The sequence below is a fragment of the Schistocerca piceifrons genome, chromosome 2 (assembly GCF_021461385.2).
Source record: "Schistocerca piceifrons isolate TAMUIC-IGC-003096 chromosome 2, iqSchPice1.1, whole genome shotgun sequence".
In the NCBI taxonomy this organism is placed as follows: domain Eukaryota; kingdom Metazoa; phylum Arthropoda; class Insecta; order Orthoptera; family Acrididae; genus Schistocerca; species Schistocerca piceifrons.
Genome location: NC_060139.1, coordinates 700,173,625 through 700,199,137, shown reverse-complemented (window position 1 = coordinate 700,199,137; position 25,513 = coordinate 700,173,625). Strand labels below are relative to the sequence as shown.

The window sequence follows — 25,513 nt, the reverse complement described above, 5'->3', positions numbered from 1 at the left end:
GCACTGTAGTTAGAAGTCCATATTAAATTGAAGATCAAAGAAAGGAAAGGGCATACTCCCTACAATAGGAGCTTGCCTAAAAGTACAGAGCTGTACAAAACCAACCTTCAGTTGATGACTTTACATTAAAATTGATCAATTTCCAAACAACAAATTACATTCCATCCTGGATTTTCCACTATTTAAATTTCCTTATAACTTTTTATTCGTCATGTTACTTAATTTATGCATATTTTTGTGTGGTTTCACAGTTTCACATATTTTTGGGGATTTTCATGTATTTGTGCATCACTTTATGTACTTTTTATGACTTCTGTTATCCATCTCCCCTCACAACCATCTAAAATCTTCATTTGCCCATTTCCTCCTCATTTGTGTTTCCTTATGACATCCCTGCCATAATGGACCCTCACTCCATTTTCCTGCACCCACTTCAGAAAAATATCCCTTTCCTTACTAAAATCCAGTCTCCCATATATTGTTTCGTAAATGCTGCCTAAACCATGGACTCTCCCCGAATGGCCTAAACATAAAAATTCCTTCCTCTAGATTCCATCCTTCTTTCACAATGATTTTCACCTTTTCAGAAACTGTCAGTCCCTGACCTTCACAAAGCTGTATTGCAAAAATGCATCTCTATGGTACAGGCATCCCACAACCACCTCCACTTCTTCTCCAAGAGAATGAAACTGCGCATTCCCTGCCGCATACATCACACCTCTGAAATTTAATCCCTTGCTCTCCAGCACCTGGAGCATTCCACACACCACCTCCATATGTTAACCAACCTGCTGACATCTTACTGCTGCCTTGGGATACCACTATCCAACCTCTATCCTACCCACTGTGTTCCTCCTCATCAACTCTGCACAACACTCAGACCCTGCCTAGCTGCCCCCCCCCCCCCTCAAGCTCCCTACAAACACTGCACCAAATCCAGATTCGAAACATTCCGTAACAATGTTCTTAACCTTTCCAGTAAAATCCCCAGTGCCACACAAATATTAGTCCTATCCGAAGGCCTCATCTTCAACAAATGTAACCATGTTAGACTCGTCAAAGACCTGCTCCTCTCATCCTAATCCCCGCAATGGACACACATCTTTGTCACCAATCCCTCCAACTAAATCCAACCTAATCCCAACAATGAACACTGCCTTTCCCAATTCATACCGCCATCCAATCATGATTCTCCCTCCACCCTCCCCACCCCCTGGTCACTTCCCAGGCATTCCTTACCTTCAACTTGGCCTCACCATTTCTCCTCAGGTCCCTTCCCTTAGGAAGCAGAAGAAAGGACAGCCATACACAACCTCAAAACAAACCCAGACCTAATCATTCTACCTGGAAACAAAGGTTCCACTATTACTGATATGAATATAAGTGACTACCTGACAGAAGGCCTCAGCCAATTATTTGACTACTACACCTACAAAATCTGCCAGAATGATCCCATCCCAAAAGTTCAACATAAACTTCAATCCCTGCTTAAAGCCTTAGGCCCTTCCCAGAACCTCTCCTTTTCCAACTAACTGCTTAGTACACAGGAATACTAGGAATAAGAACAATATACACAAAGATTTAAAATCACTTACTCTTGCCCAGCAAGGAGTCCAGTATTCAGCAATGCATATTTTCAATAAGTTACGAGCAACCATTAACAGTTTAGTTTCAGACAAGGCACAATTTAAACATAATTTAAAAGAATTTTTGGTGGCCAACTCCTCCTATTCCATCCATGAATTTCTCAACAAGTGCAGCAGACCACTTTAACAAAAATTTATTGTACTTTAATTTTTGACAATACTTGGTTGTAACAGCCAAGTAACTACCTACTGTGTGAATGATGGATGTATGGAAAGCAGAGATGGATGTATGGAAAACAGATGAGTCTTAAGTCTGTAAATAGTTGAAGTTTAATTTTAAATCTTGTACATAATTTGACTGTTCTTAATTGAGGATCATTGAAATGAATAATTTACTTTAATTTTTGACAATACTTGGATGCAGTAGCCAAGTAACTAGCTACTGTGTGAATGATGGATTTAATGAAATCAGATGTAAGTATTAAACCTGTAATTTAATTTTAATTCACGTACATAATTTTACTGTTTATTGACTGAGGATCATTAAAATTAGGAAACCCCCAAGTTTTTCTAATTACATTTTTGCAATGTGTTTATCTGAAATGTTCCACACCCAAGAGGATTTCCTCTTTTGTGGGTCTATGGAATGAATAATTAATCTAATGTAATCTCCCCTAAATCCATTTCCCTACTCACCTCTATGACACTTCACACACCCACCTTCTACACGCTCCCCCAAAATCCGTAAGCCCAACCCCAGGGTTGCCCCAAGTGAAATTCTCTGATTTCCAGACAAGTTTTAGCATTTTTCCCTGATGAATTTTGAGGTATCAAGGGTAAGTTAAGACGTTATTTGACAATCTGTCTTCGCAGCTACAGTACAAGAAACAATAGTGCAAACAAGGAAATATCTAAAAAAAACTTGCAAGCAGACAATGTTTCCTGATGTGAGAAAAAATCTGAAGTACTAACATCAACATCTTTTGTAATAAACTGTCTTTAGATAAAGAAAGCAAGCCATTTGGTACGTGTGTTTCATTAAGACAATGATGTTATTTTATTTCCATAAAACTAAACACATTTGGTGACAAAAATACATATTTCCTTGGAGTCACAAGACAGATTTAAAATACCTTCACCAATTTCAGAAATAACCTCAGAAAAAAGTAGGCCTCTTGAAATAATTGTATAAGGCAGGGAAGAATTGTGTAAACCAACACTGTAGGTGACTGCTAAAAAATGTTGGTTTTACTATGTTCGTTATTGTTGGTAATTAACCTCTGTGTTATTTCTATTATTTTACAGGTATTGTGTCATTTTTCTTTCAAGAAATATATGAGTACATAATGTACAAACTGCCAGTGACTGACAATTTTCTTCTTCTTATCATTTATACTTTCTAACACATGAACTACTTTTGAAGTGCCAAAATGTACTACAATAAACAAAATGTCTATAAAACGCTACAGTGTACAACACGCTTGTGGTACGACAATCACAATTCTTGAAATATATCGCTGATGGTCTCTAGCCCATTGAGGAGCACCACAGTCCTGTGTCCATGGATAAACCATAAAAATCCGCTGCATTATATCACACACAAACAAGTCTGGCCTATGAGCAGATCGGTGAGACTAGATCCAATAGGCAGGGTCTGCACATTAGTGGGAACCGAATGGCTTCAGATCAGAGACCCAATCCATTACCGATACCTGCCATCTTGGCTGCTGCATCTACAGTCTCTGAGAATCAGATCCAGAAAAACCACTCCTCATGCCTCCTTGCCTCTCATTGGCAGCTGTTAGGCTAGTGGCAAGAAGTGGTGGCAGCACTGACTGCAAGCTGAGAGGAGTGGTAGGATGGGGGAAGCAGTAGGAATAAGGGAGTAGGGAAGCAGTGCACATACTCAGCTGCACCCAGCCACAGACGATGCATGACACCTCAGTAAACAAACCATTTCATCTACCGAGACAAAAATGAGATTTTTCCAGTTTTTTTTTCCAAATTTCCCTGATATTTCCCTGACGTGTTTGAAATTCCCTGATTTACAAGACTTGTGGCAATCCTGATATCTTAACTATCTCTCCTTCGAACAGAGAGACAAATTTTTGGCAGATCGATGGGCAGCTGCATGGTACCTTCCATGCCTCCTGTTTATGAACGATCTAGAGGAGAGCTTCCTAGCTTCTTATAGGAGTAACAAGACTGCAGAGTCGTATTACAAATCCTCTAGTTAATTTTAGTGAAGTAAGTGTACAGTCTGGAGAAGAGTGTGAGTACTAAAATAGTTAAAAACGTTTTTTAAAATTATTTTCCAACACAACCACAATTATCTTTATGGATAACTGGTCTTGAGTGTATCAAATGGCCAACTTTACATATAAAAATCAAAACTTCTATATAATTTGACAAATCACATGTAAAATACATATAGTTTTATAAAATTATGATATAATAAAATTCTCATACCCAGTTTCTGTACAAGAAGACCATGTGCTGTCACAAACTTAAAGGTTGAACAAGTACCGCCTGGATTTCAGAAAATGACTGCGCAAAAACTACACGACATATAGAAAAATGATACATTTGAATAGATACAGGATCTCTCTCAAAGTTCTGATCTATAAAAAGTGTCATTGAGGAGTCGCAGAGTGCACTACTAGGGAGCACACTTGTCAGAACATGGTGTTTAATGTATCATATGTGCTTTTTGTGTCACTGAATTTGCTAAGTGTGAGTCAATCATGATGATTCAGCCATGATTTTGTACCAAGTATCTGGTAACAGCTCCATCAAACAAAATAATCCACGACTGGTACAACACATTAAATGAGACTGGCTGCTTATGTGATGTGATGACAATAGGGCCAGCCAGGACTGACAGCAGAAAAGGTGTGTGGAAATCATTCTTCCCGATAGTGGAGGAAGATTGTTTTTCCACATAAATTGGTTATCAGCAATGAAGCTGCATTTCATGTGTCTGGAAAACTGAATTGCCATGAAGCATGTGTGTGTGTGTGTGTGTGTGTGTGTGTGTGTGTGTGTGTGTGTGTGTGTGAGGAGGGGGGGGGGGGGGGGGCATGCGCACCCACTCACTGGTGCTACAATCCTGCCCAACTGCTACCTCTCTTTCCCACCCATTCAGACACATGTGCGCACGCGTGCATGCACACTCGGACAAGGGGTTGTGTCAGGTGAAGTGGGCAAAAGAAGGTAAAGGTTGAGGTGCGGGAGGAAGGGTTGGGAGAGGTTGGCTGATGGGTGGGAGAGAGGGGCAACAATTGAGCAGGATTGTAGCAGCAGTGAGCACATTCTGGCTGCAGGCAGGGTGTGGTGGGTTGGGTGGAGGAGACAGAAGGAGGGGGGGGGGGGGAGGGGGGGGGGAGAGAGAGAGAGAGAGAGAGAGAGAGAGAGAGAGAGAGAGAGAGAGAGAGAGAGAGAATGGATGCAGTTAAGGTCCTGGGGAAGGGGCTGGAGGACATAGAGCCAGAAGTATTATGAATGAAGGATGTGTTGCAAGAAAAACTTCAGTTTAGGTAATTCAGAGAAGCTATGGTTAGAGCTACAGATCAAGGTAGCTAGGGTTGCGAAGCAGCCAATGAAGTTGAGCATGATGTGCTCAGCAGCATATCTGCTAGTGGTGGTCAACTCAGCTGTCGGCCACAATATGGCAGTGGACATTCATTTATAGAATACCATGCAGAAATTACAGCAGAGCTGGCATATGACATCACTGCTTTCACTGTGTGGAGACATCTTGCACCAGGGTCAGGTACAATATATATGGTACAGGTGGAGAGTAAGTGTGATGTAAAGTTTGACCAGGAAACTGCACAGACAAGATAAGCAGTGGAATACTACTTTGGACAGGGTGGGAATTATTGTCGGTAGGATGTTTCTCATTTGTAGACAGGATTATAAATAGTCGAAATCTTAGCAAAGGAGTGTTTCTGCTTTGTGACAGTATTGCATGCCCTGTCTCCATAAGTCACAGTCACACTTACTGCTGCTTTGAGGTGTCGAATTTTGCCACAACTCTATATTCTCCTGGCTTGGCACCCAGTGAGTTCTACCACTTTACTCACATGAAGAAACCAATGTAAGGCAGATATTTCCAGAATGACGACAAGGAGACTTTAGAGGTGTAACATTTTTGGGCTACTAAAATGTCGGTTTCTACAAATGAAATCTCCACCAAGACACCATTTGTATGGAAAAATATGTTGCACTGGATGTTGAATACGTACAGAAGGATTAACACCACCCATAAGTTTCATGGCCATAGCTTAATTTTTTGAGGTTTAAAACTTTATGATTGCCCCTCATGTATGTCATTAGAAGAGAATGACATTTTGAAACCTTATAGCTATAGCTGTCCACTGGAGCAGTGCTAAGACAAATTTGTGTCATTTGTGCACTACACTTTAGCCACTGAACAACTGAGAATTTCACAATATCTACCTCCCCCTTTAGTCAGTGAACCAGATCTTGTCTGTTAGCAGTGCACTTGCTGCAATATGAGGGAGGGATTAAAAGGTAACTGGGATCTGACTGTTGTGCATCATGTACTTATATACCTGCACCTCTAGCATGCTGTTGTAGGACTACTGCTGAGTCAATCTGACAAGTTATGTCACCTACCAATTACAAGTGTGGTTTCTGTGGGAGTTCTTTGTGTCTCTCTATGGTGCACTCTCATCACAAAGCAATGATTGACTCTCACTAAAAATATGCGGCTGTGAAGTTTTGTTTTTTAGCTAGTAAGAACACAGCAGAAACTGTTGTGCTGAGACGAACAACATACAGAGAACATGCTCCTAACAAAACTGAAGAGAATGAATGATTTTCTTGGTTTAAAAAGGGCAAAATGCTTGCTGAAGGTCAGCCCATTTCCAGCCATCCTTCAACTGCTTGAACTGAGGAATACCATATTTACTCGAATCTAAGCCGCATTCAAATCTAAGCTGCACCTGAAAATTGAGACTCTAAAGCAAGGAAAAACAATTTTCCCGAATCTAAGGTCTTTCAGTTCTCTGTCAAACTCTTCACGCAGTATCATATCTCCCATTTCATCTTCATCCACCTCCTCTTCCATTTCCATAATATTGTCCTCAAGAACATCGCCCTTGTATAGACCCTCTATATACTCCTTCCACCTTTCTGCTTTCCCTTCTTTGCTTAGAACTGGGTTTCCATCTGAGCTTTTCATATTCATACAAGTGGTTGTCTTTTCTCTGAAGGTCTCTTTAATTTTCCTGTAGGCTGTATCTATCTTACCCCTAGTGAGATAAGCCTCTACATCCTTACATTTATCCTCTAGCCATGCCTGCTTAGCCATTTTGCACTTCCTGTCGATCTCATTTTTGAGACGTTTATATTCCTTTTTGCCTGTTTCATTTACTGCATTTTTATATTTTCTCCTTTCATCAATAAAATTCAGTATCTCTTCTGTCACCCAAGGATTTCTACTAGCCCTCGTCTTTTTAGCTACTTGATCCTCTGCTGCCTTCACTACTACATCCCTCAAAGCTACCCATTCTTCTTCTGGCATATTTCTTTCCCCCATTCCTGTCAATTGTTCCCTTATGCTCTCCCTGAAACTCTGTACAACCTCTGGTTTAGTCAGTTTATCCAGGTCCCATCTCCTTAAATTCCCACCTTTTTGCAGTTTCTTCAGTTTTAACCTACAGGTCATAACCAATAGATTGTGGTCAGAATCCACATCTGCCCCTGGAAATGTCTTACAATTTAAAACCTGGTTCCTAAATCTGTCTTACCATTATATAATCTTTCTGATACCTTTTAGTAACTCCAGGGTTCTTCCATGTATACAACCTTCTTTTATGATTCCTTTTGCCGAATTCCAGTCACCCATGACTACTAAATTTTCGTCTCCCTTCACTATCTGAATAATTTCTTTCATTTCATCGTACATTTCTTCAATTTCTTCGTCACCTGCACAGCTAGTTGGCATATAAACTTGTACTACTGTAGTAGGCATGGGCTTCGCGTTTATCTTGGCGACAATAATGCGTTCACAATGCTGTTTGTAGTAGCTTACCCGCACTCCTATTTTTTTATTCATTATTAAACCTACTCCTGCATTACTCAGAATTTTTTATGTACAGATGTTTTTTATCATTCATGTTATCTACCAATCTTCTGGCTAATCTTCTTATCTCAGATCTTAAAAATAAAAATTTTAAATTAGTTTACTAACATCCATATGCGATTCAATTGAAGCTGACATTTTACAAGACCACATTCTTATTTTTTAGTTACTGCCACCTTCTTACTGTTTATTTGCTTTAATTTTAGGTAGGCCATGATAATAAGTCTCATTCCTTCGACAGAAAGATTCTGCAGCTTAGTTTACGAGCAACCTAGGAAAAAGAACAAGCAACAGATTCAACCATAAGTTTCCTGGATGACAAGCAATGGAGTGGACAGCTTTCATCTAGACTGACTCCTGTCAGGCTTTAGTGTCAGCTGATGGGTCATGGAACATGCTAAAGAACTCAATTTTTAAGTGCTTCCTGGAGAGTGTCAGCTGCTGCAGTACACCATATGAATTAACACTGCAGAAAAATAATTTGAAACAGGTGTATGAAAATACTGTTGCGAATATTAGAAGAGACACTAGTGACCACTAATTTGGCTTTCAGTCAAAGAGACTACTGACAGTTGTGGCAGATTTATAGCTAATGCTGTGGCGGGGAAATTACATTCAACAACACAAGAAAAACTCTACATATTGCTGTGTAAAGAATTGGAAAAGACAAATCACAGTACTGCAGTCTGCACGGTTAGATACCTTAAAGATTACATGGTTAACACTTTGAGGACTGAGCGCGAGTGTCGACACTCAACCGGCTGGTACCGAGCGATTTCACAGTTTTTCTGAATTTTCTACAGCAGATTCTATACCACAAAAAATAGATTACTCTTTTGCATTTAAAAACTACATCCATTCCCTTCAGAGTACTGCAAAGAAATAAACATTTACGTTAGTCACAAGGGTTGTATATTAATTTGAGAGTATGCTGTTTTCACAGTGAAAAAAAATTCTTTTTTGGTTTTAGGACCTCTAAGGGACATAGGGTTGAAGTTGTTAATTTTAAATGAATAACTGTTGAAATATGAACTTTTATTTTATTAATAATCACACAGTTACATTGGCTTTTGTATGAAATATTGCGAAACATTTTGGAAAACAAAGCCCTACGTCACAGGTTTCACAATAATATCGCGTGTCTTTCCTTGGAACTTTACCATATCTGGCCTTGCTTGTTTCTGCGCATACTTTGCACCTTCTCTGAGGCCACTTAGACAATTTTGTGGGTGGAATTAATTTTGGAAAATGTCTTCCGCTTAGTCTGTTGATGGGTGATCTATTCTGAGAAGTGCATGAGTCTAAGAGGCCACCTTTGTGAACCAAGTTCTCTGCTAACTGTAATGTATTCAACCAGATGTTTGCTTGTATTTCGCGACGTTTTGTACAAAATGTATGAATTTACAGTCATGAGCATGAAAATGTGAAAGAAAACTTTTTTCCACCACTTTATTTGTTTTTATTCAAAAGGATAGTACACCATTAGCTGGTCGCTATGATCCACACCAGCTTTTTTACCATTGTAGTCCAAAACACTGTCTGGCTTCATTTTTTCCACCATTCCAAATTAGGTTTTACACTGATATTTGTTGCCGTCAAACTGCTGCGTGTCTGTTGTAAGTTGAGCGTGAGCGCAGCAAAGCAAATGACTCAAAATATACTCCCGTACCACCTTCAACATATGCTGCCATCTATAATTTTTTCTTGGTACTAGGATAACCAGAGAGTACTTTTAAACCTACAGAATATGAAAGTCATGCGCTGGGAGTCGTTAACATCACTGATAATAGGCCGATGTAGGAGCTACGTCGATCGTCTTTTTGGGGTACTGTCGGACCGATGTAGGAGCTATGTCGCTCGTCTCGAAAGTGTTAAGAGAGCATTATGCCAAACACTACCAAAAAGTCGAAGCGGTAGCAGACATATTCAATTCTAGTGAATCAACAAAGGTCAAGAGAGCCCTAAGAACAAAAAGAATGTTGTGTCATTGGCATTTTTAAAACTTCACTTTCAAATATCTAACTGCTGCAATTTGAAGCATAGAGTCTGCATCCCTACCACTGAAAGGTGCTGTAGACGCGATTTCTGAGATGCAGGTGTATCTCTGTACAGCATTAAATCAAGTAATAGTCTTCTGACGAATCCCAGATATAAAGGACATTTCTGTCATTATTCATATGGAGAAGTTTGCGGGTGGCTCTTGTTGGGGGCCATGAGTGATTGTGTCGAAATACATATCATTGACCTCTTGTGATACAGAAAAATCTTTCTTAGCCTACTAACATGTGCTAAGAGGTAACAGAAAATGTTTCACTTCACAAAATTTTAGGTATGCATCTTAAGAGTTTTTATGTTAATATTAGTGTTCATTATATTATTCATTAAGACCTAAAAAGGCCAGAATACATTGTTTAAACCAAAAAAATGCTTTCCTGGAGCTACGGGTATGGTACATAAAGTAAAAAGTTACGTCTAAAGATGTTACCTGTACCACCCGCCCCCCCCCCCCCCCCCCCCCCCCAAAAAAAGCTTGTGAGGTGAAATCAAAATTGAAGATGATGCTGAATTTTTCTTTTTATTTCTTTCTTTCATTCCCCCTTTTTTTGCAATTAAAGGGATCCTCCACTCAGAATATGTTCCTAAAATGCAGACAGGAAACCAACAATTGTATTTGGAGGGCGTGCGAAGCTGGCACAGAAGTCTGACATGAAAATGTCCAGTTTTGTGGAACTTTGGCAAGTGGTTCCTGCATCACAACAATGCTCCCCTGCTCAGTGTTCCCTAGTTCTTGTCCTCAATTAAGGCAACTAACTTGACCCATGTCTCCTATTTGCAAGATTTAGCTCCTCTGACTTCTTGTTCCTAGGATGTAAAGGGACTTTAAAGGAAAGTGTGTTGCTGCTACCGATGATACAAAATGCAATGTCATGGCAGTGCTAGTGGGTATCAAAGATGGTGAATTTAAAAGGTGCTTCCAATGCTGGAATGAACATTTGGAGAAGTGTATTGTATCTAAGACAGAGCACTCTGAAGGAGATTAAAGTTGTATTGGGAGGCAGTACAAAGCACAGATTCTATTCCTGCCCTGCACAGTCTAAACCTGCCAAGAAGATCAGTATTAACAAACATTACTGAGGAAAGTAAACCTGACTCCACTTTCTGTTACCTGTTCTCATTATAATACTTTCGTAATGTAGAGACTTCCTCTTCCAAACGTTCAAGTAAGGATTCACTACTTCCTTCTGAATAAAATTCCAGGAATGATAAACGCAGACGTCTTCCAAAGCAGCATTTATCCCACAGCTCCTGTATTTCTTCTCTTACAGCTTTTATGTAGTGGGGTATATTTTCCCTCCTCCTGATTTCACATCTTCGTACTTCCTGTTCTAGCTGTAAATAACAATACTTTAAAAAATTTCTGCAGTATATACCCTTTAAAATTTTGCTCAGATAAAGAGTGTTATCTATATGTACTACTATATAAAGACATTTACTTAAAATTTTTACGCGACGGTCTAAAAAATATTTGGACAGACACAGACTCTACAAAAGGAAAAAAGAAAGAAAGAGGTCATTAATAAACGTAGTTACCAAAAATCTCGAAAAGTACTTGGATGATGTATTTTAAACTTTCCACTATAATAAATGTTCAGGTAGACGTAGGTTACATGTTTTTAAATATATATGGTATATCTAAAACATAAGAGAGAAATAATGTTAGCAAAAATCTGAAAAGTTCTTGACTAATTTACTGCTGATTTTACAGTAACACAAACAAACACATACATACACACAAAATTCCAGCTTTCGCAACCAATGGTTGCTTCGTCAGGAAAGAGGGAAAGACGAAAGGATGTGGGTTTTAAGGGAGAGGGTAAGGAGCCATTCCAATCCCGGGAGCGGAAAGACTTACCTTAGGGGGAAAAAAGGACAGGTATAGACTCGCGCACACACACACACATATCCATCCGCACATACACAGACACAAGCAGACATGTCGCGTATGTGCGGATGGATATGTGTGTGTGTGCGAGTGTATACCTGTCCTTTTTTCCCCGAGGTAAGTCTTTCCGCTCCCGGGATTGGAATGACTCCTTACCCTCTCCCTTAAAACCCACATCCTTTCGACTTTCCCTCTCCTTCCCTCTTCCCTGACGAAGCAACCATTGGTTGCGAAAGCTAGAATTTTGTGTGTATATGTGTGTTTGTTTGTGTTTCTATCGACCTGCCAGCGCTTTCATATGGTAAGTCGCATCATCTTTGTTTTTATATATATATATATATATATAATAGAGGGAAACATTCCACGTGGGAAAAATATATCTAAAAAGAAAGATGATGAAACTTACCAAACAAAAGCGCTGGCAGGTCGATAGACACACAAACAAACACAAACATACACACAAAATTCTAGCTTTCGCAACCAATGGTTGCCTCGTCAGGAAAGAGGGAAGGAGAAGGAAAGACAAAAGGATATGGGTTTTAAGGGAGAGGGTAAGGAGTCATTCCAATCCCGGGAGCGGAAAGACTTACCTTAGGGGTAAATGTCTGCTTGTGTCTGTGTATGTGTGGATGGATATGTGTGTGTGTGTGCGAGTGTATACCTGTCCTTTTTTCCCCCTAAGGTAAGTCTTTCCGCTCCCGGGATTGGAATGACTCCTTACCCTCTCCCTTAAAACCCATATCCTTTTGTCTTTCCTTCTCCTTCCCTCTTTCCTGACGAGGCAACCATTGGTTGCGAAAGCTAGAATTTTGTGTGTATGTTTGTGTGTCTATCGACCTGCCAGCGCTTTTGTTTGGTAAGTTTCATCATCTTTCTTTATATATATATATATATATATATATATATATATATATACACTCGCACACACACACACACATATCCATCCACACATATACAGACGCAAGCAGACATATTTAAAGACCAATAAATATGTCTGCTTGTGTCTGTATATGTGTGGATGGATATGTGTGTGTGTGCGCGCGAGTGTATACCCGTCCTTTTTTCCCCCTAAGGTAAGTCTTTCCGCTCCCGGGATTGGAATGACTCCTTACCCTCACCGTTAAAACCCACTTCCTTTCGTCTTTCCCTCTCCTTCCCTCTTTCCTGATGAGGCAACAGTTTGTAGCGAAAGCTTGAATTATGTGAGTATGTATGTGTCTGTTTGTGTTTCTATCGACCTGCCAGCACTTTCGTATGGTAAGTCACATCATCTTTGTTTTTAAATATATTTTTCCCGCGTGGAATGTTTCCCTCTATTATATATATATGACACACACACACACACACACACACACACACACACACACTTGGCCTTGTGGTAGCGTTCTCACTTCCCGCGCACGGAGTCCAGGGTTCGATTCCCGGCGGGGTCAGGGATTTTTCCTGCCTCGATATGACTGGGTGTTGTTGTGTCATCATCATCATCATCATTCATCCCCATTACAGCCGGAGGAAGGCAATGGCAAACCACCTCTGCTAGGACCTTGCCTAGTACAGCGGTGCTGGGCTCCCGCATCATCCCCTATGCTACTCGGAATATTTCCCGCATCATCCCCTATGCTCCTTGGAGTATGGGACCATCATCATCATCATCATCATCATACAGCACATACTTTTCAGCATATAAAGAGGAATTGTTGCTAGCAAACTCTTGAAAATTTCTCTATCAATTTAATTCATACTTTTACATGATAGTCTAATAATACTTGGATGGATGTAGGCTACATATTACGAGGGCAGTTCAATAAGTAATGCAACACATTTTTTTTCTCGGCCAATTTTGGTTGAAAAAAACCGGAAATTTCTTGTGGAATATTTTCGAACATTCCCGCTTCGTCTCGTATAGTTTCATTGACTTCCAACAGGTGGCCGCACTGTACGGAGCTGTTAAAACGGCGTCTGTAACGGATGTGCGTTGCAAACAACGGGCAGTGATCGAGTTTCTTTTGGCGGAAAACCAGGGCATCTCAGATATTCATAGGCGCTTGCAGAATGTCTACGGTGATCTGGCAGTGGACAAAAGCACGGTGAGTCGTTGGGCAAAGCGTGTGTCATCATCGCCGCAAAGTTAAGGAAGACTGTCTGATCTCCCGCGTGCGGGCCGGCCGTGCACAGCTGTGACTCCTGCAATGGCGGAGCGTGCGAACACACTCGTTCGAGATGATCGACGGATCACCATCAAACAACTCAGTGCTCAACTTGACATCTCTGTTGGTAGTGCTGTCACAATTGTTCACCAGTTGGGATATTCAAAGGATTGTTCCCGCTGGGTCCCTCGTTGTCTAACCGAACACCATAAAGAGCAAAGGAGAACCATCTGTGCGGAATTGCTTGCTCGTCATGTGGCTGAGGGTGACAATTTCTTGTCAAAGATTGTTACAGGCGATGAAACATGGGTTCATCACTTCGAACCTGAAACAAAACGGCAATCAATGGAGTGGCGCCACACCCACTCCCCTACCAAGAAAAAGTTTAAAGCCATACCCTCAGCCGATAAAGTCATGGTTACAGTCTTCTGGGACGCTGAAGGGGTTATTCTGCTCGATGTCCTTCCCCATGGTCAAACGATCAACTCTGAAGTGTATTGTGCTACTCTTCAGAAATTGAAGAAACGACTTCAGCGTGTTCGTAGGCACAAAAATCTGAACGAACTTCTCCTTCTTCATGACAACGCAAGACCTCGCACCCGAGAGGAGCTCACAAAACTTCAGTGGACTGTTCTTCCTCATGCACCCTACAGCCCCGATCTCGCACCGTCGGATTTCCATATGTTTGGCCCAATGAAGGACGCAATCCGTGGGAGGCACTACGCGGATGATGATGAAGTTATTGATGCAGTACGACGTTGGCTCCGACATCGACCAGTGGAATGGTACCGTGCAGGCATACAGGCCCTCATTTCAAGGTGGCGTAAGGCCGTAGCATTGAATGGAGATTACGTTGAAAAATAGTGTTGTGTAGCTAAAAGATTGGGGAATAACCTGGTGTATTTCAATGCTGAATAAAACAACCCCTGATTCAGAAAAAAAATGTGTTGCATTACTTATTGAACTGCCCTCGTACTTTCAAAGAGATAGAGGGGCTGGCCAGTACTTACCTCAGCTCAGTACAGCCGATAGATACACAAAAAACAGAACCAAAAATTTACGTTCCTAGCTTTTGGAACAAATGTTCCTTCATCAGGAAGGAGAGAGGGGAAAGAAAGGGAAGAAGGGAAAGTGGATTCAGTTACTCACAACCCAGGTTATGAAGCAACAGGGAAATGAAAACAGGGAGGGTAGCAAGGATGGAGGCACCCCCTGACAACCATGTCTCCATCCTTGCTACCCTCCCTGTTTTCCTTTCCCTGTTGCTTCATAACCTGGGTTGTGAGTAACTGAATCCACTTTCCCTTCTTCCCTTTCTTTCCCCTCTCTCCTTCCTGATGAAGGAACATTTGTTCCAAAAGCTAGGAACGTAAATTTTCGGTTCTGTTTTTTGTGTATCTATCGGCTGTACTGAGCTGAGGTAAGTACTGGCCAGCCTCTCTATCTCTTTGTTAGTATTTGTTTCACATCTTTATATGAGATTTTCCATTAATTATTTAGATCACCTACATATTACTTTAGTAGATGTGGTACATATATGTATATATAATACATAAAGAGGAAATGTTAGCAAAAAGTTCAAAATGTTCTTGATTGAAATTTTTCTATTTTTGCACCACACTCCAATAAACTTTTGGACGGACATATGGCAGCAAGAGAGGGGGAGAAAACCAATGTGCATTCCGTGTGCATACCGGCGGGATTCATTCCAGATGTGGAAAGGGTCCTTCTGGATGCCATGAAGGGTACAAGGTGCACCCATAGGCAGGTGGTTGCTCATGTCGGCACCAATGATGTGTGTCGCTATGGATCGGAGGAAATCCTCTCTGGCTTCCGGTGGCTATCTGATTTGATGAAGACTGCCAGTCTCGCTAGCGGGATGAAAGTAGAGCTCACCATCTGCAGCATCGTCGACAGGACTGACTGCGGACCTTTGGTACAGAGCCGAGTGGAGGGTCTGAATCAGAGGCTGAGACGGTTCTGCAACCGTGTGGGCTGCAGATTCCTCAACTTGCGCCATAGGGTGGTGGGGTTTCGGGTTCCGCTGGATAGGTCAGGAGTCCACTACACGCAGCAAGCGGCTACACGGGTAGCAGGGGTTGTGTGGCGTGGACTGGGCTGATTTTTAGGTTAGATGGCCTCGGGCGAGTACAGAAAGGGCAACAGCCTCAAAGCGTGCGGGGCAAAGTCAGGACATGCAGGGACCAAGCAGCAGCCGATATTGTAATTGTAAACTGTCGAAGCTGCATTGGTAAAGTACCGGAACTTCAAGCGCTGATAGAAAGCACCGAAGCTGAAATTGTTATATGTACAGAAAGCTGGCTGAAGCCAGAGATTAATTCTGCCGAAATTTTTACAAAGGCACAGACGGTGTTTAGAAAGGGTAGATTGCCTGCAACTGGTGGTGGCGTGTTTGTCGCTGTTAGTAATAGTTTATCCTGTAGTGAAGTAGAAGTGGATAGTTCCTGTGAATTATTATGGGTGGAGGTTACACTCAACAACTGAGCTAGGTTAATAATTGGCTCCTTTTACTGACCTCCCGACTCAGCAGCATTAGTGGCAGAACAACTGAGAGAAAATTTGGAATACATTTCACATAAATTTTCTCAGCATGTTATAGTCTTAGGTGGAGATTTCAATTTACCAGATATAGACTGGGACACTCAGATGTTTAGGACGGGTGGTAAGGACAGAGCATCGGGTGACATTATACTGAGTGCACTATCCGAAAATTACCTCGAGCAATTAAACAGAGAACTGACTCGTGGAGATAACATCTTGGACCTACTGATAACAAACAGACCCGAACTTTTCGACTCTGTAAGTGCAGAACAGGGAATCAGCATCCCTGAATATGGAAGTTAATCGGAATATAAAAAAGGGGAGGAAGGTGTATCTCTGTTTAGCAAGAGCAACAGAAGGCAGATTTCAGACTACCTAACAGATCAAAACGAAAATTTCTGTTCCGACACTGACAATGTTGAGTGTTTATGGAAAAAGTTCAAGGCAATCGTAAAATGCATTTTAGACAGGTACGTGCCGAGTAAAACTGTGAGGGATGGGAAAAACACACCGTGGTTCAACAACAAAGTTAGGAAACTACTGCGAAAGCAAAGAGAGCTTCACTGCAAGTTTAAACGCAGCCAAAACTTCTCAGACAAACAGAAGCTAAACGATGTCAAAGTTAGCGTAAGGAGGGCTATGCGTGAAGCGTTCAGTGAATTCGAAAGTAAAATTGTACCGACTTGACAGAAATTCCTAGGAAGTTCTGGCCTTACGTTAAATCAGTAAGTGGCTCGAAACAGCATATCCAGACACTATGGGATGATCATGGCATTGAAACAGAGGATAACACGTGTGAAGCTGAAATACTAAACACCTTTTTCCAAAGCTGTTTCACAGAGGAAGACCGCACTGCAGTTCCTTCTCTAAATCCTCGCACAAACGAAAAAATGGCTGACATCGAAATAAGTGTCCAAGGAATAGAAAAGCAACTAGAATCATTCAACAGAGGAAAGTCCACTGGACCTGAGGGGATACCAATTCGATTCTACACAGAGTACGTGAAAGAACTTGCCCCCTTCTAACAGCCGTGTACCGCAAGTCTCTATAGGAACGGAAGGTTCCAAATGATTGGAAAAGAGCACAGGTACTCCCAGTCTTCAAGAAGGGTCGTCGAGCAGATGCGCAAAACTATAGACCTATATTTCTGACGTCGATCTGTTGTAGAATTTTAGAACATGTTTTTTGCTCGCGTATCATGTCGTTTTTGGAAACCCAGAATCTACTCTGAAGGAGTCAACATGGATTCCGGAAACAGCGATCGTGTGAGACCCAACTCGCTTTATTTGTTCACGAGACCCAGAAAATATTAGATACAGGCTCCCAGGTAGATGCTATTTTCCTTGACTTCTGGAAGGCGTTCGATACAGTTCCGCACTGTCGCCTGATAAACAAAGTAAGAGCCTAGGGAATATCAGACCAGCTGTGTGGCTGGATTGAAGAGTTTTTAGCAAACAGAACACAGCATGTTGTTATCAATGGAGAGACGTCTACAGACGTTAAAGTAACCTCTGGCGTGCCACAGTGGAGTGTTATGGGACCATTGCTTTTCACAATGTATATAATTGACCTAGTAGATAGTGTCGGAAGTTCCATGCGGCTTTTTGCGGATGATGCTGTAGTATACAGAGAAGTTGCAGCATTAGAAAATTGTAGCAAAATGCAGGAAGATCTGCAGCAGATAGGCATTTGGTGCAGGGAATGGCAACTGACCCTTAAGATAGACAAATGTAATGTATTGCGAATACATAGAAAGAAGGATCCTTTATTGTATGATTATATGATAACGGAACAAACACTGGTAGCAGTTACTTCTGTAAAATATCTGGGAGTATGCGTACGGAACGATTTGAAATGGAATGATCATATAAAATTAATTGTTGGTAAGGCGGGTACCAGGTTGAGATTCATTGGGAGAGTCCTTAGAAAATGTAGTCCATCAACAAAGGAGGTGGCTTACAAAACACTCATTCGACCTATATTTGAGTATTGCTCATCAGTGTGGGATCCATACCAGATCGGGTTGACAGAGGAGATAGAGAAGATCCAAAGAAGAGTGGCGCATTTCGTCACAGGGTTATTTGGTAACCGTGATAGCGTTACGGAGATGTTTAGCAAACTCAAGTGGCAGACTCTGCAAGAGGGGCGCTCTGCATCGCGGTGTAGCTTGCTCGCCAGGTTTCGAGAGGGTGCGTTTCTGGATGAGGTATCGAATATATTGCTTCCCCCTACTTATACCTCCCAAGGAGATCACGAATGTAAAATTAGAGAGATTCGAGCACGCACAGAGGCTTTCCGACAGTCGTTCTTCCCGCGAACCATACACGACTGGAACAGGAAAGGGAGGTAATGACAGTAGCACATAAAGTGCCCTCCGCCACACACCGTTGGGTGGCTTGCGGAGTATAAATGTAGATGTAGATGATACACACTTTTTAAATACATGAGATATATAAATATGTATACAATAAATATAAGGGAAACACTGTCAGCAAAAATTTTGGAAAGATCTTGACTGATTTAATTCAAATTATTACATTTTGCTCTAATAAATGTTTCAACAGGCATAAGCTACATATTTTTTAATATATATGGCACATAAATATGCATGTTAGTAAAAATCTTGTAAAATTCTTGACCAACATATTTCCTATTCTTACACAATTCTCTAATAAACTTTACAATGGACACTATGTAAGAGGAAGCACTGTTGGAAAAAAATCTCGAAAAGTTCTTGACCATACTACTTCAAATTGTTACACAATACATGAGATATCTACCAGATCAGTAAATGATCCCAAATGGCTAATCAGTGTAAATTGGCTTGGAGATTGTTGCTGCATCTGCTAAAAGCAGAATTTTTCGCAGCCATTATTACTGTTAACAACACTGTGCCACTGAAATAACTTACTGGAAACAAAAAGGAAAGAAGGTTAATTTAAGAAACTTATGAAGAGCTACTATTTTTCAACAATGAATACTTAATATTGAGACTTTCACTCTACTCATGGGGGAAAAAAAATGTCCAAGATTGAAGAGGATCATGTGTCATGTGAAAACACATATGTGTAAAAAAATTGGTACCGTTCATAATCGAAGCCAAGAGTGCCTTGTGACAGTTACACATTAATTACACATTAACCATTTAATTATGAACTGCAACCATAAATACAAATTTTGTCTAGAAGGTAACATATGTTTCATTTTGAGATTCCTGTCATCTTGTCACATCTGTTTCAATAATGCGACTACATAAATAGGCCAGATTCCTTTAGTCTCAGGAAAAATTGCTTCTGTTATTGATATATTTTCTGGATGAGTGGTGACAACTAAGACAGTCCATCCAACGATAATTATAATTAACATTGTGCTAAAATGCACATAGATAATGTTTATTGATGATTGCGGCATTTCATGTGATTCAGTGACTACATGTGAGTTTTAAAAAAAGCTGAGCATTCAAAGGAGTTTTGGGCATGCAGCTGACCTTCATTTACTATTCTAAATGATATTTTTACTGGAAACCTGGCATTTATCATCAGATGAGCCATCGAAGAGTAATGAATGCTTCTCCCATCCCACAATTTATTATTGGTGTGTATTCTGCGTGTGCAGAAAAGGATGTTACTGCGGCCAAAACTGTTGTCTCATACTACACTGAATGTCTGGTCGAGATACAATGTTCGACAGGAGGCGGCTCATTTGGTTGCAAAACACAAGTGAGCTGTTTATTATTTGGTTCAGTATTCTTCCACAGTGTGTGTGTGGTCTGGCCTATGAAGGCCACACAACACTGGAAACGTATTTTGTAAATCTGAGCCTTCCACAACCAAAAAAAACTGTCCTTCACTGATCCCAGGCCTGCAGTCTTTGATGGTGGGTGGACAACCACTTTAACAAGAAATTTCCAGACCATTCTATCTATTTTGAATGAAACATTGCCAACAAAGGGAAGAAAATTTAAGGATTTTGCTGGCATGCTCTTCATCAAATTCCTGGTTCTTTGTCCGTTAATTTACAGTTTAGAGTATCCATTTTCTCTGAACACTGTTTTTAGATGGATGACTTCTTTTGGCAACTTATCTGAATCCGAGACTGCAAGCACAAAGTGCAAGTCTTTGCACACTAGCAGTTTGCAACAGATGACAACTGGACGATTGTAAATACAAACGGATATGAGTGGGCTTACTATAAATTGAATGCCCCAGAGAGCCCTGCAGTTGTAATCTCTTGATGGTCTCTTGAGGTAAAGAGGAACATTTTAAGAGTACAGAAGTTTTCTGTTACACATGTCCCATACGGTCATATTCAGTCTTCCCAAAGGTAGAATTACTTATAGATCATGCATCTAATCCACATACATAGTACAAGGTAACAGTACAGCTGCATTACCATTATTCAGTACCATTCTGTCAGGATCCTCTACGAGGTCATCTTATTTATTCTGCAGAATCCACGGGAAGGCATTGTATGTCGACTATAGCTATTATAGCACCATTGACTAGTGATAAAAGGAATGTTGAGAATGATAGGAAACTATTTTTGCTTAGTAATTGTGGCAGGAAACAGATTGCAAATTATCTAAGAATGCCAAACATTTGTTTATGAGAATGAAGATTTGGCGTATCAGTTAACAAAAATATTCCACAATACGCTTTGGACTTGCTGTTCAATAGCCATCCATTGACTACTTCCCACACTACACTATTCACAATCATAAATTGTTGATTTTGGGGAGGGGACCGAACAGTGAGGTCTTCAGTCCTATCCTATTAGGGAAGGATGGGGAAGGAAGTCAGCCATGCCCTTTCAAAGGAAACATTCCAGCATTTGCCTGAAGTAATTTAGGAAAATCAAGGGAAACCCAAATCAAGATGGCTGGACGCGGGTTTGAACCATCTTCGTCCTGAATGCGAGTCCTGTGTGCTAACCACTGCGCCACCTCGCTAGGTCACAATCATTAATGCTGGGAATTTTGGAAAATTTGATAATTTAACAATACATAACGTATAATAAAGTGCTAAGACATGTATAAAACTACACTGATCTGCTGGTAACTTGTATTTACTAAATGTTACTTACTTTATGTTTCACATGTAGCACATGAGTAGCACAACATTCTGACGTAAGTATCTTCACAATAGCAGCTGTATATGCTGAGCTGACAAACACAATGTGAGCAACAGCCAGTGATTGCAAGAAGATTCTGCCATTCAATGTTGGAAACCTCCGTATTCATTATACCAGCTGAAAAACGCTCCTATATGAGCGCAAAAAAGGTGAACATGCTCCTCTTTAAAAGACTCTGGCCGAAAACTGGGAAACAACAACCAGCCAGCTGCCTCAATTTCCATTCCACCTTCTTCACCGTTAATTTTGGCATATGAACATATTCGCACTCTTTTAATACACAACATTCAAAATCCTTTTCCTCTTGCCTCTCTTTGCAGTGATGCCTTCATACTCAGCATCACCCTCTCATGGCCACTGTCTATATATGTCTCTCCCCCACTGGGACTTCCTATTGTCTGTTTCTCCCAGTGTCTTCATCCCTTTCTCTTGCTTTCTGTTATTTCTCATTGCCTCCTCCTCTTCCACTTGCACTATCTCTCTGGCCCACTGCCATTGTCTCCAACCCCCCCCCCCCCCCGCTCTCTCTCTCTCTCTCTCTCTCTCTCTCTCTCTCTCTCTCTCTCACACACACACACACACACACACACACACACACACACACACACACACACACACATATTGTCAATATCCATTTCTTTCTCAGTTACAGTGCGCTAACTTTCTCTTGAACCACCACTGGCTCCTCTCCACACGTCTTTGCCAATGGTTTGCACGATGTTTTGACCATTAGACTACGAAACTTTAACACATCATATTGCATACAGAGCATGGGGGAAAGTGGGCACTTTCTTTAATTTTAATGTTCACTTTTTTGTCAGCGGCTTTTAAAGAGGAGCATATTCACATTTTTTGTGCTCAAACAGTAGTATTGTTCAGCTGGTTCCCTTCTTTACCCTGTTACAGCAAGGTGTGCTAGTTCTATAAAACTAATCTGTCGGTCAGTAAAGTTTTGACAGTTTATTTATATACTTCAAAATACAGTATTTATACACCACTACTTTGACATGTATAAATAACAAGTAAGTATACATAATATAAGGTCAACACAGAATATCTTCCCTGCAACACAAGTTCACTTTGCACTACTTTACATAACAAGGCACATTTTTAGTCTACACCTACACTATAACAAAAAACTGTGGTGTTTGATTTGCAAGTACAATGAATTTTTTATGACAAAATTTCATATGGTGCTTATGTAGCCAAGAGTTTTCCGTATTAGCTTCATTAAGGCAATCAATTTATTAGCAATGCCTAACTCTTCCATTGCTGTATACAGCTTCCTTCTATCAATATTGTCATAGGCTAATCTGAAGTCTCAGTCCCAAAATCTTTGCAATTTTCTAGTATTTGGCATATCATAAATAGCTGATCAACAGTAGACCTTCCTTGACAAAACCCTCACTGATAGTCACTAACACCGCTTTCAACATATGGTGTAAGCCTTTAAGGAGGATGTTTGAGAATATTTTATATGCTGTAAGTATTGGGCAAATTGCCTTGAAGTTAGAGCACACCATAATATTGCCTATGTTCCATTAGTCAGGGATACATTTGTCTGCCCAAATCTTAATTACAATTTTTACTGGCTCCTTTATATACGGGTTCCTTGCATTTACAAAGGGTGAGAGTCCTTTGTTCTCAGCTGTACCATCATTCAACAGTTCATCAAAGTGCTGAGCCCTCCTTCTGCATATTGCTACATCCCTACTCAAAAACTGAACCATCTGTATTTCTATGCAAATTCATCCTTTGCTGAAAATCCTTTCAGCTCTTATTTAACTTCCGCCAAAAAGCTCTCACTTCACTCATTCCTTTCAGTTGTTCCACTTTTCCCAGTTCTTTCCTTACATGCGCTCTCCTCTGCCTTCTGTGCAGCATCTTTTCTCCTATTTTTGCTATTCTATAATCTTTTACAGATCTCAGGGTATAGTTTATCTGATGCAGCATTCTCTTGTAGGCTTCATTGGTAATTGCTGTTACTAACGTGCACTCTTAACCAAACCAGGCATTGTATATAGCCCAATTTACTCTTGTTAGAAATTCATTCATCAGCAGCTTTTGCAAGTGTTCTTTTAGGTTTTTCCATATTTCCTCGATACTCTCACTGTCAGGAAAGTGTGCTAGGTATTCTTTGTATTTGTTAGAAAATCTCTGAGCAGACTCTGGCTCCATGAGCTTACCAATACATAATTTTCGTGCATGAAAACCACTTATCTTCCTCACATTAGCTATTTGACTTCTGATTGTTGCTATGCAAGGTAATGAACACAGTCAACATTAGCACCCCTGTAACTTCTATCATCCATGAGTTTAAACAGCAGGGTGGCACTCAAACTGGATTAAAAAAAAAATTCTTTGAAAATTCCAAGTGTGAGGTTGAAGATGGTATCAAGAAGCTATATGGAACAATATTCATATAATTAACAGACTCTGAAATATAAAATTTGTGATTTATAACAGCAAAAAAAAAAAAAAATTACATTCAATGCTGGGGTAAAAACACAGAATTCCCAGAGTTTTTATGAAATTCCTAAAATTCCCTGAGATTTCCCCAATTTCTCCTGGAAAACTGTAATTCTCTGATAATTCCAGGTTCTCCAGGTGAATCACCACCCTGGACAGATGTCTTGCATCTATTAGGAGATGCTCAATTTTGTTGAAAGTATTTTCATATGGATATTTCCACATCATTTTATGTGTATCTTAAAAGTTGTACCAGCCATTACCATATTTTTTGAAGAAGCAAAGTGTACAAGTCTGATCCCATTGTCATTTGAGTTATGAGTTATGTAGACTGTATTTTCCAATACAAGACTGATATTCATCTTCTTTCCCTATTTTAGCATTCACATCTCCAAAAATTATCTTACAGTATCCTCTCAGACATTCAGTGTACGGTTCATCTAACTCATTGCAAGAAGCAGACTTCTCTTCTTCACTGTTCTCTTCAGCTGGAGCATGTGCACATATAAGAATAAAACAGAAAATTTTTTCCTTGATTCTGAGTCTGCACAATATGGTTTATTTCACATGGAAGTCCATAATAAAATGTTTCTTCCTGTTATTAACAGTAAAACAAGTAACAAACATGATCTTTCTTTTGGCAGCTATAAAATATCAAGTGATCTTTCTTCTCTATCATTCCTTCACCTATCTCACATCCTGAACAGCTATAATATCCAATCAGTATTCATCCAACTGCCAAATGAATTTTCTTAAAGCACCAGCTTGACAGAGAGTTAGAACATTTCACCTTTAGAAATCTGTCAGTTCATCATCATAAACAGGTCTGGCCAGCCATTTCTTTGCTGGATTTCAGAACATTTTATGTTTACAGGTTGGTTTGTCAGCCTAACACTAACCCCCAGTGATCCTGGAGTCCCAAAGTTTTCTGTCATGTTAAAGTGTCGGGAACTCGCTTTTCTGGCTTGCACGTCTTAGTATACACTGAAGGTACCTGTTGTTCAGGGGCCATCGCATGAATAGGTGTGCACTGGATTTTGTAGTTATACATGGCATTTCCTGTCACTTGCTAGTACTTTTCCACTAGCAGTAAATGCACACACAGGGCCACATACTACGACTTTGACTTTCTTTTTGTCAGTCAAAGTAAGTCTGTTTCTTAACAAGCTTGAACCTGAGCAACGGACTACTGTTAAACACATCCTAAAGTATCTTCAAGATACAAGACAAAAAGGTATTACCAGTAAATGCAGTGCTAATAAGCTTTGCTGGAGGTACAAATACTCATCATTCAACAATGAGCTATGTCGGTGTACTGACCAGTGGACCTATTACATAAACAACTTACAGGCAAAAATGTCTAGTCAGATTTATGACAGAAGCAGAGTATGTTGCAGCATCTGCTACAGCTGCTGAAATCACCTGGCTTTGTACATTCTTTCAAGAGCTTGCAGTTAACATAAAGCAACCAAAACCACTCTTTGGGGACAATAGAAGTGCATCAGAATTAATGTGAAACAATGAGCGTTAGAGAGAGACTGAACGTATCAATATAAGGTTTCAT

At 40.4% G+C, this 25,513-nt stretch overlaps 1 protein-coding gene across 2 annotated transcripts in view; it reads right to left on the bottom strand.

The window, feature by feature from the left end:
* Positions 1-25,513, bottom strand: part of LOC124777267 (protein regulator of cytokinesis 1-like) — a 251,101-nt gene that overhangs the window by 87,405 nt on the left and 138,183 nt on the right. For both annotated transcript variants that reach the window (XM_047252597.1, XM_047252598.1), the window contains exon 8: positions 10,865-11,088. In XM_047252597.1, the coding sequence (XP_047108553.1) occupies positions 10,865-11,088 (224 nt within the window). The remainder of the gene's footprint in view (positions 1-10,864; positions 11,089-25,513) is intronic.